General features: G+C 38.5%; 1 protein-coding gene across 3 annotated transcripts in view; it reads left to right on the top strand.

Moving 5' to 3' along the window:
* Positions 1-15675, top strand: part of LOC123697972 (protein split ends) — a 112247-nt gene that overhangs the window by 89989 nt on the left and 6583 nt on the right. For all 3 annotated transcript variants that reach the window (XM_045644549.1, XM_045644548.1, XM_045644547.1), the window contains 8 exons: positions 810-1074; positions 1278-1607; positions 1710-2000; positions 4476-4676; positions 4907-5025; positions 5811-5930; positions 6024-6162; positions 6283-15662. In XM_045644549.1, the coding sequence (XP_045500505.1) occupies positions 810-1074; positions 1278-1607; positions 1710-2000; positions 4476-4676; positions 4907-5025; positions 5811-5930; positions 6024-6162; positions 6283-15662 (10845 nt within the window). The remainder of the gene's footprint in view (positions 1-809; positions 1075-1277; positions 1608-1709; positions 2001-4475; positions 4677-4906; positions 5026-5810; positions 5931-6023; positions 6163-6282; positions 15663-15675) is intronic.

Genomic DNA, 15675 nt, shown 5'->3' with positions numbered 1-15675 from the left:
AGCTTGTTTTCAATTGACATATGCAGTAAAAAGAGTAAAATCCAAGCAAGTGGGCATTCGAAAACAATTATACCTACAGCGACTCGTAGACACAAAGAACCATCCGGAATAGGGAAAAGTAAAATGTCGGACAGTAATATTACGTATAGTGCACAAGTTAGTATTTAGATTAATGGCGTGCCATACCGGACCGTAAAAAATCGGAATGCCAGACCGTAAAATTCCTTGTAGTGGACAAACGCCCTACCGTACTGATCCGAGAAAAAACGGACAGGTGCACAAGCCAATTCATCGGCTTTTTCATACCACACCGGACCGTAAAAAATCGGAATGCCGGACAGTAAAATTCCTTGTAGTGCACAAGATTTTTGCACAGTTAGTCATTGTCTTGCAGCCATTTACGAAAATTGCCATGCCATACTTTTCGGACAGTTCCAAATAGTCGCCATACCGCCGATAATTAATCATCAAATTTTTTTTTTACTACCCAATGTTATAATTTTTGACATCTTTAAGTTAGAGATACATAGCGGGGGATCGTAGGATGGTTTGTTTGTTTGTTTTGTAATATTTAATTAGCCAGTAATTATCATTATTAGTACGTTCGCTCACATCCAAATCCATTTTTGGCACTTTTTTGCATTGTTAATTGTTATGGCTTGCTTCGATTTTTACAAGTGGAGTGTAGTCGATCTTAGTTGTGCCCAATCATGTATTGTCATGTATAACGCTTCGTTGTTTGTTTAGAACAAAAAACCTACAAGTATAAAGGCTTATGTAAATGACGTTATTTGTACACGGTGTTTCAGAACAACACCTCTCCATCGGTGGTACGGCAGTGGCGAGCGGACGGGGGGCGCGACCGGCGGCGAGAGCACGCCGAGCACGCCCGGCGGCGGCACGGAGCGGCGGCGGCGGCAGTCGGGCTCCGGTTCGTCGCGCTCGGAGTCCAGCTCGCCCGAGCCCAGCGACACGTCGCGCGCCTCCACACCCGCCGCGCCGCCGCCCGCCACCCCGCAGCACCCGCACCCGCACCACGCCAACCACAGGACCCCTTCGACGCACCCGCACCAGGTATCATACAAGTTGACATTTTCTAGCATTATGTTACCACTTACAGTGTAATAGTCACTTTGATATATAAACTTTTGCCACGGATTGGAAACTAGTTCAGTAATGTTACGTGAGTCTCGATGTACTCGAATTATCGTAGGATTGCAGTGTGTAGGTACTACGTACTACCTACTTCTAAACTAAATATCAAATTTGTTTTTCAGTGGGGGGCATCGACAGCAAACGGAAGACCTCTTGCAATATGTGTTAGAAATTTACCTACGAGGTCGACCGATAGTTCCCTCAAAGATGGTCTTTATCACGAATACAAAAAGCACGGAAAAGTTGTTTGGGTAAAAGTGGTTGGTCAAAATGCGGATAGGTACGCGGTGGTCCGCTTTAAAAAACCGTCCGATGTAGAAAAGGCTCTAGAAGTGTCGCAGGATAAACTTTTTTTTGGTTGCAAGATCTCTGTGGCTCCTCACCAAAGTTGCGATGATGACGCCGAGTCGGCAAAACCCTATGAGACTGATATTGATGAATACCACCCCAAGGTGAATAAGATATTATTTTATTAATTGAATTATCTAATAATAAATGGACCTTTAATTCTTATATATCTTCTATTTGAACATATTTTATGACGGTCTTTTCAGGCGACAAGGACGTTATTTATCGGAAATTTGGAGAAGGATGTAACACAGCAACAACTGCGGGATAAGTTCAAGCATTTCGGTCGAATAATAGAAATTGACATCAAGAAGGGCAGCGGTGGGGGCGCGGGATATGCTTTCTGTCAGTACGCATCCATATCCAGCGTGGTGGAAGCGATCCGAGCCATGGATGGCGAATATGTGGGCAGTTCAAGAGTTAAACTCGGATTTGGAAAGCCCGTCGCCACCACATGCGTTTGGGTCGACGGTCTCACCGAACACACGGAAAAGCAGGTGTGCCTATACTTTTTATACGTAATTTAATGTAAGCAGTTTTTTGTTTTCGATAAAAATATACAATCGCCAAATATAATTAATACATACATCATCATGATCGTGAACAGTTATTCTTTTTTACTGCAAGGCGCAGCCCTCTCATGAGAAACTTCAATATACTAGGATAATGGTTTAAAAGGAAATGTAGTGAGAGAGACATTATCACACTAGCAAATTAGGTATTTAAAAACTGTCGCTGTCACTCTCCTAGCGATCGCGCTCGATAAGAACAAGAACATGCTATCTGAAATAAAGTAAAAGAAGATAACATGTACAGTACTTTGTCTTCCATTTTTCACAAAGAGGAATAGAAGAAGTTGATAATTATTTTTCTGTTGAAAATCAATGCTTTATGCAGAAAAAAGACGAGTCTAGTGTTTGTATGGAGAAAACAAAAAACCACCAGGTTTCCTCTTAAGAATACTGAAATATCAAAACATGACCATTACTAGTATGTCACACTCAAACATATTAAGTATTATAATTTACTATCTATTCATGTCTGATTCTCTAATATCTTTATAGTCCATTGAAAAGTTACATTTGGGGTCGCATTTTTTAGAGGACGCAATTTTATTTTTCAACCGCTATTTTCAAGATGGCGGCCGCGGGACAAGGGTGGCGACCCCACAAACTTGGCGATAGCTTCACACTGACCCCCCCCTACACATCAAAAAAATAAAATTGCGTCCTCTAAAAAACACAAGGTTAGGCTTAAAAAATGTAACATTTCAATGGACTATTATAAAGGATACATGACACAGACATAAATGATACAGACAATGAAATACAATATGAATATTATTATTACTACTATATTATTAATTTACTACGAAGAGGTTTGAGTACTATGGAAACTGCGGATCCGTCTAAAATCCTATAACTATATTTATTTATCCTACTATATTATTATAATTGTTTCTTTTATGAAATGCGATTCGCTTCTGGCACTCGCCGGCCGATGACGGGGCACAAGTTTTTAAAATATTCCGAATCTTTTAATAATTTTATGGACTCCCTATATTTTATACGATCTGGCCAAATGTGGATGACAAAATCGTGAAACATTGACGATTTAACGATCTGGTATATTTAACGATCTGGTGATAAACTATGTTAGCCAAATCATGAAATGTGACCATTTCGTGAAATTATCGATCATTTCATGAAATGAGCAAATCTACGATATGGCCACGACATATCCATAAGAAAATACTGTCCCAACCTTTGTTCATGATACACTATGCCTATGAAATGAATTGGTCTTACGTTCCATTAAATGAAATGTATTGGCCGATTAAGAAGAGCTGGAACGTAAACACATTTACACATTGCACATGTGTAGTGTCTGTGAAGACGCGCGCGGCGTGACGTCATACTGCATACGCATCATGAAAAGTCTGCCAGTCTCTCTCGCGCGTAGACTAGCTTAGGAGAGTGAAGGGGACAATTATTGATTTTATTTTGCAATTGTTTATAAATACAGGGTGATGTAATTTAAACAAAGACGTTAGGTATACTACTAACTAAATTCGACGAGATAACTACTTCGCGGTACGCGGATTAGAATATTTTTTTAATTTACCTAGGTTAAATTATGTAATAATTTTAATATGTTTTGTAAACAAAATGTAAACGCTGTTAGTTAAAAATTTCATACATAGCTGAACAATATCATTGTAATGGCTTTTATTGTAATGTAACCTTATCTCTTACGTGCTAGGGTTTCGATTGTATTGTATTGGGAGTGAGCGCATGTGTTATTTGTATTGTTTATATCGTTATTTTGAACATGACATTAAATTTAATTATTATATTTTGATAATTGAATGATTATCAATACAATTATCAAATTCATAGTAATCATTACAATAATGATTATGAGAATAAATAATTAAGTTCATCGATTGAGTTACTTTTAATCCATCAATCCCTAGAATCTCAGACACAATAGAAATCTATTGTTGTCGTGCCCCGATCGGGGCGCTCGGTGGTCAATGGGTTAAATTGTAATTTTACATATAAATTATGAGAGCTTTCATATTATCTACAACACACCCATTTTACAAATCAAGTCTACACTTAAACTAGAATCGTATTTAGTTTTGAACATACTGTATAGTAAAATAAGTGTGAGTACTGTGAAGATGCCAGCTTTCCTTAATGGGCCAATAACATTGGGACACATCCGACATATCAGACACATCGGACATTTGCGACAAAATGTATGAAATACACATTCTAAATAGTAATAATAAGCTCGTGTATAGGTACGCGTAACATTTTTAAGTGCGAAGTGAGCAAGGCTAGGCCATTCAGTCGTATTTTTTTCACTGCATTCCTTAGCAGTGGGTAACTGTGAGGTGGGGTCGGCGGGTGCCGGCGTAGTCGGGTGGAGGCGAGGACGGGCACTAATGATTACACTACGGCCAGGTGCTGGCGGCGATATCGCGGTGCGGCGCGGCGACGTCGGTGTGCGTGGACCGCGCGGCGGGCGCGGCGCTGGTGCACTTCGAGCAGGCGGCCGCGGCCGGCGCCGCCGTGCGCGAGCTGCGCCGCCTGGCCGCGCACCTGTCGGCCGCCGAGCCCGACCAGCCGCGCCTCTGCGTCGACTACGCCTCCCGGGAGTGTCAGGTGAACGCCTACCCTGTATGTGTCCACTTAGCAGTGGCGAGGTGCCGTTCGAAATGTTCCATCGGGTTGAAGCATATCAAATTAAATTAATGTTCAAATAACTATTCAAATACTTTACATAAATATCCACAAAAAAGTCCTGTGCTGTGCTGTGAAATAAAGTAAATTTTATAAACACTTTTTAAGGAGAAACGTGGGCTGATTATTGATTTATTATTGTTTCTTTTAAGGATGCATTCTATGAGCAGTTGGAGAAACATGGTGGATCTTCGACTCTTACGAGTTCTGAGCGGTTGAGTGCTGATCTAACCGGTCGCTACCTTCCTACAGCGAGGCATGAACAATTGAGGTAATCTTTATACTTTTTAAATAGCTATTATAGTCGGCAGTTACAGTACACTGACAGTTATTCCCAAGACACAACCTTGTAATGGCTACAGTTTTTACCATTAAATTAGAAACGTATTGGGTGCGTCTAAAAATGGCATTTATTAATTTTTACGTAGCTTTATGCCATTACAATGATATTCCGTTGGTATTATAACAATTCTAAACATTTACGAGAAATTAATTCAAGCTGACTTTACGTTGATGTCTTGCAAGTATCGATAAACAAATGTTGATTATGGAAATGAGTGCATATTTTTAAAATTGAAAAATCAAACCAAACAGTGGATTATACCTGAAAAATATGACGTGACTGAATGCGAGCCCCGCTTTTGGCTACATAGTAAAGTATCGACACGACACATCATATGACCCACCACTAACGCGAACTGTCATAGGAATCAAGGTTCGCCGACTTTACGTATTACTTTTATTTCAAACAGATTCAAAGTTATTGATCATAATTGATAAGCAGTAGCAATACATATTCATAGATTACGGTTAGTACTGAAGTACTCTGAAATGTGATTCATATTCTATTATAAATTATTAATATTTACTGGATTGCTTGTTGTGGTAAATCGTAATTATTCTTCTTTCATTCATTAACTGAATATAGACGAAATTAATAGGTGTCTATTTATATATTATCCCGTCGCCCGTATAGGGATATTATCCCGTCGTGGTAATTCAAATATATTTTAATGGTTCTTATTAATAATTTAAGTTTGAACATTATTTACACAGATATGAGACCGGCACATCACGATCTCGTGCACCAAGTTTTGGGCGAGGTTCGTCGAGAACACCCAGATATACACACGATCATTACGATCCAACCGACTATGCGGCCGATCGCAGATACAGGTCAGTATTGATTTTCCAAATTGTTACCTACCTTAATTTTACTTACCTATTTAAGGTTAATTCGTTATTTAAATGATGTATTGGTTTCAACAGGGTATATGAAGAATTGGGGTCTAGTCCACCAACGGACGAGGCTCCCTATGATGATCGGCTGCAGTCTGTTGTCGTGTCACCGCATCGCGCGCATAGACATCGACATGACTCCAGCCCTGAAGATAGGAAACATTCTAAAGTAATTATGAATACTCGTAATTTACATGAATATTTTTCGTAATACATACAGTCTAGGGCCAAGTAATGTAATTTTTGCCTATGCTTTTAAATAAAATATAAATTTTTAACCATTTCTCAGGAAAGACATCGCAGCGCAGGCGGCAGCTCGAGAAGGTCCCGTTCCGGGTCAAGGGGCGAACGGCACAGCTCCCGGCGACGTCATCGGAAGCGACGCGACGGGTCCGGGTCCCGCGGCTCGCGCACGTCGCGCACCTCCCGCGCGGGCACGCCGCTGCGGGACGAGCCCGACGCGCCGCCCACCGAGCCGCGCAGGCCGCCCCGCGAGCGCCCTCCGCTGCCCATGATCCTACCGTTGCCTAAATTTGCTCTGCAACTGCTGCGCACCGCGCCGAGCACGCCGCGCGCCGCGCCGGCGCCCGCGCCCGCGTCGCCGCCGCGCCCGCCCTCCGCGTCCTCTTCGAGCAGCGGCTCCGCTCCACATTCTCCCTCGCTAGAAGAAAGGATTCGCTCCCTCGATGAAAAGTATGAACGGTGGTCCGGCTCGCGCGTTCACGCGGACGCCCCGGATCGCTCCCGACTCAGGAGCAGGCTCTTTGAGCTAGACATAAACGAAGTGAAACCCTCTGAAGTGGTACGATCGTTACTGGCTAAGAGATCTGTGTTCGACGAAGATACTGAAAGATTAGAAGGAGCAGTCAGACCGCCCAGTCCGTGCGGTAGTCCGCGATCCATTCTACAACCGATACTGCCGCGGGCTTTACGCTATCCTTTCCCGACGCATCCACCGCCTCCATCTGACAGTTCAGTGACATCTATGGAAACGTCGACTCCATCGAACGATAGCGATAGATCGGATCCCCGTCTAAGTAGAACGACACAATTAGATGTTGGCCCTAAAAATGAAACAGAAAATTTATTACAAGCGAGGCTACGACTTCGTACACCATCTACAGAAAAATCCTATGGAGATACTAAAGAATCTGACATAGATAGTTTAAGATCTGAAAAAAGGCGCAATTCCATTTTGGGTACTAATGAAGAAGTGAAGTCTTTCGATAGTGATGCACCTCTTGAAAAATTTGATTTTGAACTAAAATCCCATAGCAACTTTTTTCGAGAATTACAAAATACTAACCATGTAAAAACGGAATCAAAATATAGTGAAATAGTGTCTTCTGTAACTGAAACCATAATAAAAACTGAAAAAAATATTGATAATATAGGGAGTTCGGTCAGTGAACTAAATAATATTGAAGAACAAATTCGGGATGAACTGCCATTTTGGGGTTCCAGGCGCCATAGTGTGAAAGAAATATCAAATTATGAAAACATTAGTGATAAGTTGTCCATTAAAAAAGACAGTGAAACTAAACCACCAGTTACACAATTAATGGAAAAACAAATAAACAATCATGAAAATAATATTGGCCAAATAGATATTGAAATTAAAAAAGAAGTAGAAAGTTTTCAAGATACAAATATACACAGTCAAATTTGTCAAGATATTGGTAAACTTAGTAAACAATCTTACCAATTGAATACGGTGACTTCTATGGATAAAAAATCTTCCGATGTAAATCACGATTCCAAACAAATTGATAAAGACATAAAGGAAAAGCATAGTTTAACTGCGCCCAGTATATTATGTAATGAAAAAGTTGAAAAGGAACCAATGGATTCCGTCAAAGGCTTAGAGAAAAGAAGAGTGAGTCACAGTGATAATGGTTCCAGTGAAAAAGATTCGCCCAAGGATGTAGAAGAACGTGATAAATCAAAATATGCAAAAGATCGCAGTGAAAAGGATAAAAATGAGCTTAATAAAGATAAGAATAAAAACATTAAATCCATAAAAATAGAAAAACACGAAAAAGACAGGAAAATAAAAGAAGAACCACTCAGTAAACCGAATTTAGATAGAGGTGATAAAATAAAAAATGAAAGAGAAGTTGACAGAATAACTGATGTTCTCAGTTTGAATAGCTCATCTAACAAAGACCGAGAAATCGAGAAAGGAAAACAAACAGATGATAAAAATTCGCGAACCGAAAGTCAGAATCATAAAAAGGAAAGGGTAGAAAAAGAAAGGCGAAGAGAACTTATCGAAATAGACCCATTTTCGTGTAAAAGTAAAAAAGATGAAAAACATAGACATGATCGATCTAAAAAAGATCACTGCGATAATAAACGTGATTTAAAAAAAGAAAACGATGGTAGTAAAACTAGAAAATCATCCAGAGATGAATCATCTAAGGATGTCAATCGTAAAGATTCAACAGATTCCTCGACATCCAGAGCGTCGTACGATTCACCTAAGGTCAAAGATTTGGAACACCATGATACAAAAGAAGATATAAAGCCAAAAATTAAGCATGAAACTGAAATAACGCATTTCAAAACTGATAACCACAAGCTTCCTATTTTTAAAACTGCTCATGATCATTTAGATCTTGAAAACAAAATAAAAATGAGGTCTGAAATTAAAGAAGAAAAAGACTTAATTGATGGATATTCAAAAAACAAATCTGTTAACTCTTTCGAAAATATTTCTAAATGTAAAATTGAAAATAATGAAAAACAAAGACATTATTCATTTGACTCTACAAATGCAGAAAAGAAACGCAAAGAACGCTTAAATTCTTGTTCAAGTTTGCCATCAAATATTAGTGGCCATAAAAGGAGAATGTCATCTCAAGACGTTTTAGAGTGTTTAAGTGAAGATATTAAAAAGAGTAAAAATGACATTAAATGTTCCGAAAGGCGTGAGTCCAAAGACACGAAATCCAGTGAAAGGCATAAAACACCTAAGTTTAACAAAGGTCACTTTGCTAAACTATTGGAGAGTAAAACAAAAGATGATAAGAAAAACCAAGTGAAGCCTCCTGATGACTTATTTACTCCAACAAAAGAAAATGAGATGAAAGATTTTTCAGAAAAAAGTAAGGGTAAAACTGATGAAAAAATAAAAAAAGATGATAAAAATAGTTCAAGTTCTGAAATGCGTTCAGACTTGCATAATAATCTAGACTTTCTTGCCATCTTTGAATTGAGATCAAGTGAAGAAGATGAAAAGCAACGAGCATTAAGGAAGGAAATGAAAGAAAAAAAGAGAATACAACAGTTACAACAGATCCAGGAACTACAAATGCAGCAAGGAGTTCTGCAAAATTCAGAACAAGTTAATAAAATAAAGGATGATAAAAAGCATAAGCAAGATGAAAAGAAGAAAGAGGCTGCCCGTGAAAAGCGTATGTCTACAGAGCGAAAAAGTAAAGATGCCGAAATAAAGCGTAAAAATAGAAAACAAACTCAAAGTACAGATAGCTCTGACTCCGATGAACCAAAAAAACATTCTATATTTGATATAATCGATGATGAACCTACTTATATCTCTATGTATGATAAGGTTAAAGCTCGTTCTTGTAAGAATATGCAAAAACAAGAAGAAGAAAAGCGACAAGAAAAAATAAAAGCTAAATTTAGCCAATTAAAGCAAAGCAGAGCAAAGCGAGAAGAAAAGAAAAGATCAAGTTGGGATGAAGATAGTGAATCTGATCACGATAGACAGAAACTAAAAACTTCACTCGATAGTTCCTCAGATGATGATCTGCCGCAAAATAGTAAAAGGCACGAAAACTTCCAACGCAGTTCAATTGATTATGAACGTCATAGTATTGATGATTACTTTAGTTTAGAAGGAAATGAAAATGATATGCGTAAACTTTCTCGTAAAAATTCCCGCACTCGTATTATGTCGGATTCATCAGATGATGAAAAAATGAAGAGAATTATTGGCGAAGGTGGAGAACATAAAAGAGACTATTTATCGGAAAATGAATCTACGCGTGAATGTAAGAGTATAAACAATTTTATTAATGAATCTATTGTAGAAGACAAAGTTAAGAAAACATCTATTTTAAATTTATTTGGTAAAAGTGATAGCGATGACAATAAAGTAAAATCAAATACAGAAAACGACAGTGATTATAAAATGTCTTTTGTTAAATCTATTTGTAATGATATTTCATCTGAAAATGAATCTTTGCCTTCCAATAGAAACTCTTGTGATGCTCGTAAAAAACATAAAAAGAAGCAAAAGAAACAAAAAAGCACATTTTCTGATGAGGATGTTAAAATTGATAATAGTGAAAACTTATTAAATGAACGCGATATTAAGCAGAAAAGTATAGATAAGATGCGCAGGCATAATAAGAAAGAAAAGCGGAAAGAACGTATCCGAGACAGTTTTGATACAGATGATAATAGAGATGATAATAGAGATGATAAAACTAAAATAAAGAGAGATAAACGCTCATCTACAGATGTCATGCCTGAAACGCCTTCTGGCAATGCTAAAAGAGAAGGGAAAATGGAAGATATTTTTGGTCCATTGTCAGATGAGTCTGACAAAGATATACCAAATAAAATAGAATTACCTGCAGTTGAATATGAAGGGTTGAACTTGAACAACGATCATAGCGATGACTTAAAATCTAAAGACAAAGAAGACAGTAAAAGAAGGAAGGAAAAAAGACGCAAAGAAAGGAAACATTTTATTAAAGATGATGATAATAGTTTGGATGTGGATGCAGTTAGCAAAGCTATAGAGGCACGATTATTTGCTGATACTGTAAATAATGATGGGAGAACAGATGATCAACAAGATGTAATGAAAACTAAATCCAAATACGACGAAATGAATATGAAATTGGATTCGGTGACTAATAGCGAAAGGTTTATGGAAAGATTAAAGAAAGAATGTAAGGAAAAAAGGAAGAAGAAAAAGAAACATAGAGATGATCGTCAAAGTCGGAAAGAACACCATTACTTTAGTGAGAAGACTAATAAGACTGACAGCAATGCTTTTGAAAGAAATATAAATATGTCACCGAAAACTATTTTAAACATACCACTTCCTAATGAAAAGATTGAAATCAATGAAAAATCTGATGATAGTAAGTCCCTTTCGGAATCTCCAAGTTTGCCAAGATTAACCGACAGCCCACCTTTTGGAATAAAACCCGAAGAACTAAACGATGATAAGAATAACGACGCTGTCAGTGCTAGTCAATTATCATCAGATGATATAATTTCTGTGCATAGTTTTGATGAAGCAAAATGCATTGAAATTGATGACATTCCAATGCCTCCTCCTATTGAGAATAATATAGTACAAGATATAAGCGAAGTACCATTGCCCGAAGACCCTCCAATGATTCAAACGGACACTAACACATCTCACTCCGACAATTCGAATCCAACATTTGATTTGCCTCAAAATGTCAGTGAAGATGCAGTCCGGAGTATACCCAATATTGAAAGTGAATCCGATAAACAAAGAGAGAATTCGCCTTCAGAAAACCAAACGGCGAAGGCTGATAAAAAGAGTGAAGAAAAACCAAGGGCAATTATATCGCAAGAAGAAACTGAAGACGCAGTTGCAGCTTTATTGGGTGAGAGTTTTGGGGGAAAAGCTGACACTTTTGGGAATTGCTTTGAAGAGGTTGTCAGTGATGATAACAGTCAAAGAGAAATAGAAACATCTGCCACTGAACATGAAAACATTCCAGAAGAAGATGCAGAGGAAATGAGACAAGCTGTTCAAAATTTGAATGCGTGCGAAATGGAAATTAAACCAGAAACTCCCGTTTCTGATAATGATTTGCTTTTAATAGATACGGATACCGAAGAAACAGAGGACGCATCTCAAGATGCTGTAGAAAAATTACCAGCTACTATAATGGCCACTTCTCCAACTGTTAATAATAATACTAAATCAGAAGCGGAAAACAGAACATCGGATTCACCTAATGTTATTGTATCTAAACCAAAAATGCCAGTAGTTCAAACTGTTTTGACCCAGTCTAGTAATGCTAACATTAAACAAACAGAATGCGAAAACATTGCCGTGTCTAAGGAAGAAAACGTAACACAGATAACTTCAACGGCAACGCCAGTTATTACATCGTGGTCATTAACTAATAATAAAATAGAGACACATACCGTAAACGCACCAACAACTAAGGAAGATAATAAACCAACCCGAATTACAGCAAATATTCTGCAAATTAAGCCGACCCAAAGTTTACAAATAGCAGCAAATACCTTGAGACCAATAACTGTTGCAAATAGAGTTAGTTCACCTTATCAAGTTATAAACCATATGATAAGACCTCAAGTATCAAATATGCAACCTCCTACGATCAAAATACCTGATAATCATGTTTTATATCAAAAACAGGGCATTGTTATTTCACCGCGAATGTCTGGGGATGCTAGATTACAAAGTCCCAAGACTACGCAAAATGAAGGACTCACATCACCACGTCTAACCAATATGGCTATATTAACAACGTCACCACAAAATTTAAATTCTGGTGGAATAGCACCACAAAATGCTATGCAGCAAAGATCTCCAGGGCAAGTTACAGTCGTTCGTATGCAACAACCACCTCTAAGTCCTATACAAGCAATGCATATTCCGCATGGCACAAGAGCTATGATTTCACCAAATAGACCTAATTCTGTTTTAGTACAAACCCAAGGTACTCCTATACATTTTAATCGGCTTCCTGTTACTCCTGTCCTAGCACCTATATCAAAGCAGTTGGGTTCCAATTTGGTGCAGCAAAATAAAAATATAAATATACAAAATACACAAATATTACAACAAAAAGTTGTCGGTGCAGAGTGTACAAAAACAGAAAACGTAAATGATGGTAGCAAAATTATTTTATCACCAACACGCTTACAGCAGACATCGAATGCATCGGTTATACCACAAAATCGGATTCTTCCTATGCAAAATGCTATACATGTTGGTTCTATGAATTCCTTACATTTATCTAACAAAGTTTTAATTAACAGTAAAGGCACGTTTATAGAAAAAAGAGATAATCAGCACCAAAAGTCAGAGCCTGGTCTATCTTTCAATTCGACGCCAATTATTCATGTTGCCAACGTCAATCAATCCACAACATCTATAATACAAAGTGGATCAAAGCCAATCATGTGCAATATTCAAGAACCTACTCATAATAGAGGGCAAAGTCAAAATGTAATTCACTCCATTAACCAACAACGAATAACGGCAGGAGCCTCGTTAAATAACGTAATACAAATTGACCAGGGCAAGGGTCAGCATACGGTACTATCCGTTGCGACTATTCGACCGCCGACAGTTTTAACTAAGTCAGAAGCGTCTAATGCAGTAGTAGTTTCAACATCAACGCTAACAAACGTTGTTATGACTCCGCTGTTACTAAAAACAACAAAGACTAATGTGCCTATTCGTTTAAGTCCAAGAAAAGAAAGTCTTGAAAGTAATTCTACGTCTATTAATATAATTGGTCATGAAGAAGATAGATTTGGTGATAAAAATGTGACTGCTGAAAATGGTGAAATAAATACAACTTCCGTTACATCCAATTCTTCGGAACAAATAGCTAAGTGTGAAACTGACTTTGAGGAATTATTAAAAGATAATACAAATGAAATTAAAGTTACTAATGCCCCAGAAAAAAAATTGGAAGTGAATGTCGGAAATACTATCACTGTTATATCACCATGCAATGACAAGAAACACAATGTAAGCCTAGAAAACAAACAAAACACCTCTGATAAACTTTTAATACCACAAACAGCGGATTCTGATGAGAAAGTTGAAAAGGAAAGTGATGAAAAGAATAGGGAGGTAAACATGACATCAAAAGAAATACTGGATGTCAAAGATAAAACTGTTTCTTGTTTGGAAGAAAAGCAAGATAAATGTTCAGAATCAGATAATACCGTAGAAAATATACACGTGGATAAAATGAATAACACTGACTGTGTGGAAAAACAAGACAGTAATCCAGATTTACCTCCTCACCCTGTTTTAGAAGTAAAAGTCGATGAAGACCCACTTTTTCGTGTATCAACAGATGACAAAGAAAATACTGAACATGACATCCAAACTCCGGAAGAAAACGAGTTTTGGAGTACTAAAGATCTCAATATCGAATCAGTTATTAAAAAAGTCGATTCACTTTGTAATGATAGCATAGATGTAATTGCCAAAAATCATACCTATATATCAGACCCTAATACAACACAAGTACAACATATTCAGCATAATTTTATTTGCAAGGAATCTGACCCTATAACATCCGAAAATAACACCGACTCATCCTTTGACGCTAACAATGCGTCAGAAAGTACAGATAAGTCATCACCATCTTCCAGTAAGAGAGGTGGACGTAGTAATAGGGGAAGAAAATCAGATAAAATTCAAACGCGTCAAATTTCTAAGCCGGCTCGAGGAGGTGGCAATGGGAAACGGGGAAGAGGTCGCTCTAATAAAGTAGACAAAAAAGTAAAAAGTCTTGTTAGCAGTACATTTCATAATATGCCAGGTGATGTTTATGATTTCCATGAGGATTCTGGCGATGAAACCACATCTTCAACAAATAAAACTGAGTCTCGACCGAGGTTAATTCTCACAATTAAAAGCCCACTTTCCGGCAATACCGGAGCAATTCCTACATCGACCCTAAGCATCGCTCAAAAAGATCAAAATATTAAATTAAATGAAAAACCTAAAGAGGAAAAAGGTGAAGTATTTGCATCGCCGTCCACAAATACTCGTAAATCTAGAAGACTTCAAGAGAAGGATATTCAAAAAAGTACAACAGACGACGTAATGGATGATGTTGTAAAAGGAACACCAACTAATAACAGGAATACTAGAGAAACAAATAGAAAGCGACCCACAAGACAAGCTGGCCTCAAACCTAACACGGAAAAAGCTCTATCGGAGACAAGAAAATCACCAAGAGCAACTAAAAGAACTCGAGATAGGAGCCTTTCTGATGCGTCTATTGATAGTTCAGATGAGAACCAGAGAAAAGAAGAAATGGTTAGGGATGCAAAAATACAAAAACTTGCGGAGCCCATCGTTCCACTCGTCACTGAAGTGGAACCTATTGTTAAACATACGCCGCCGGTAGTTGTGAACTCTTGTCAACCAACAACTCCTACTCCTATTATGAAGCCACCAAAAAAGATGATTTCGGAAATAAGTGCCAAGTTAGCGTGCGCCTTCGAAACGGCTGCAGCCGCCGCTCCACTTCCCGTGGCTATATCTGCTCCGATCCTTACACCGACACCGGCACCCGTCCCGGTAGCCGTCTCTACCGCTTCACCGAATCTCGAGCGTTTGATGTCACCGCAAATAGAGCGAAGAATAGAAACGGATCGACTCATCTTACCTCCACGGGAACCTAGACCTGCCGAATTAATGTCTTCTGTGCAAGAACCGATCTCTCTCGGCGAGCCTTCCGATATCACCGGTGTGATGTCAGAAGCGAGTCACATACGTCGGATAGTCGACAACGTGCCATCCAATATGATGCCTGTGGGCGCAACGGAGGCGACGGACGCCCGAGTGCAGTCCCCCGCTCTACCGCACAGGCCGCCATCGACGCATCGGCCCGCCGATCGCGCCACGCCGGTTCTGATCAGGTTAGTTTTAATT

This window comes from Colias croceus, chromosome 15, assembly GCF_905220415.1.
Source record: "Colias croceus chromosome 15, ilColCroc2.1".
Taxonomy (NCBI): domain Eukaryota; kingdom Metazoa; phylum Arthropoda; class Insecta; order Lepidoptera; family Pieridae; genus Colias; species Colias croceus.
The sequence above is the reverse complement of the archived record's forward strand: the minus strand, read 5'-3'. Positions and strand labels throughout refer to the sequence as shown.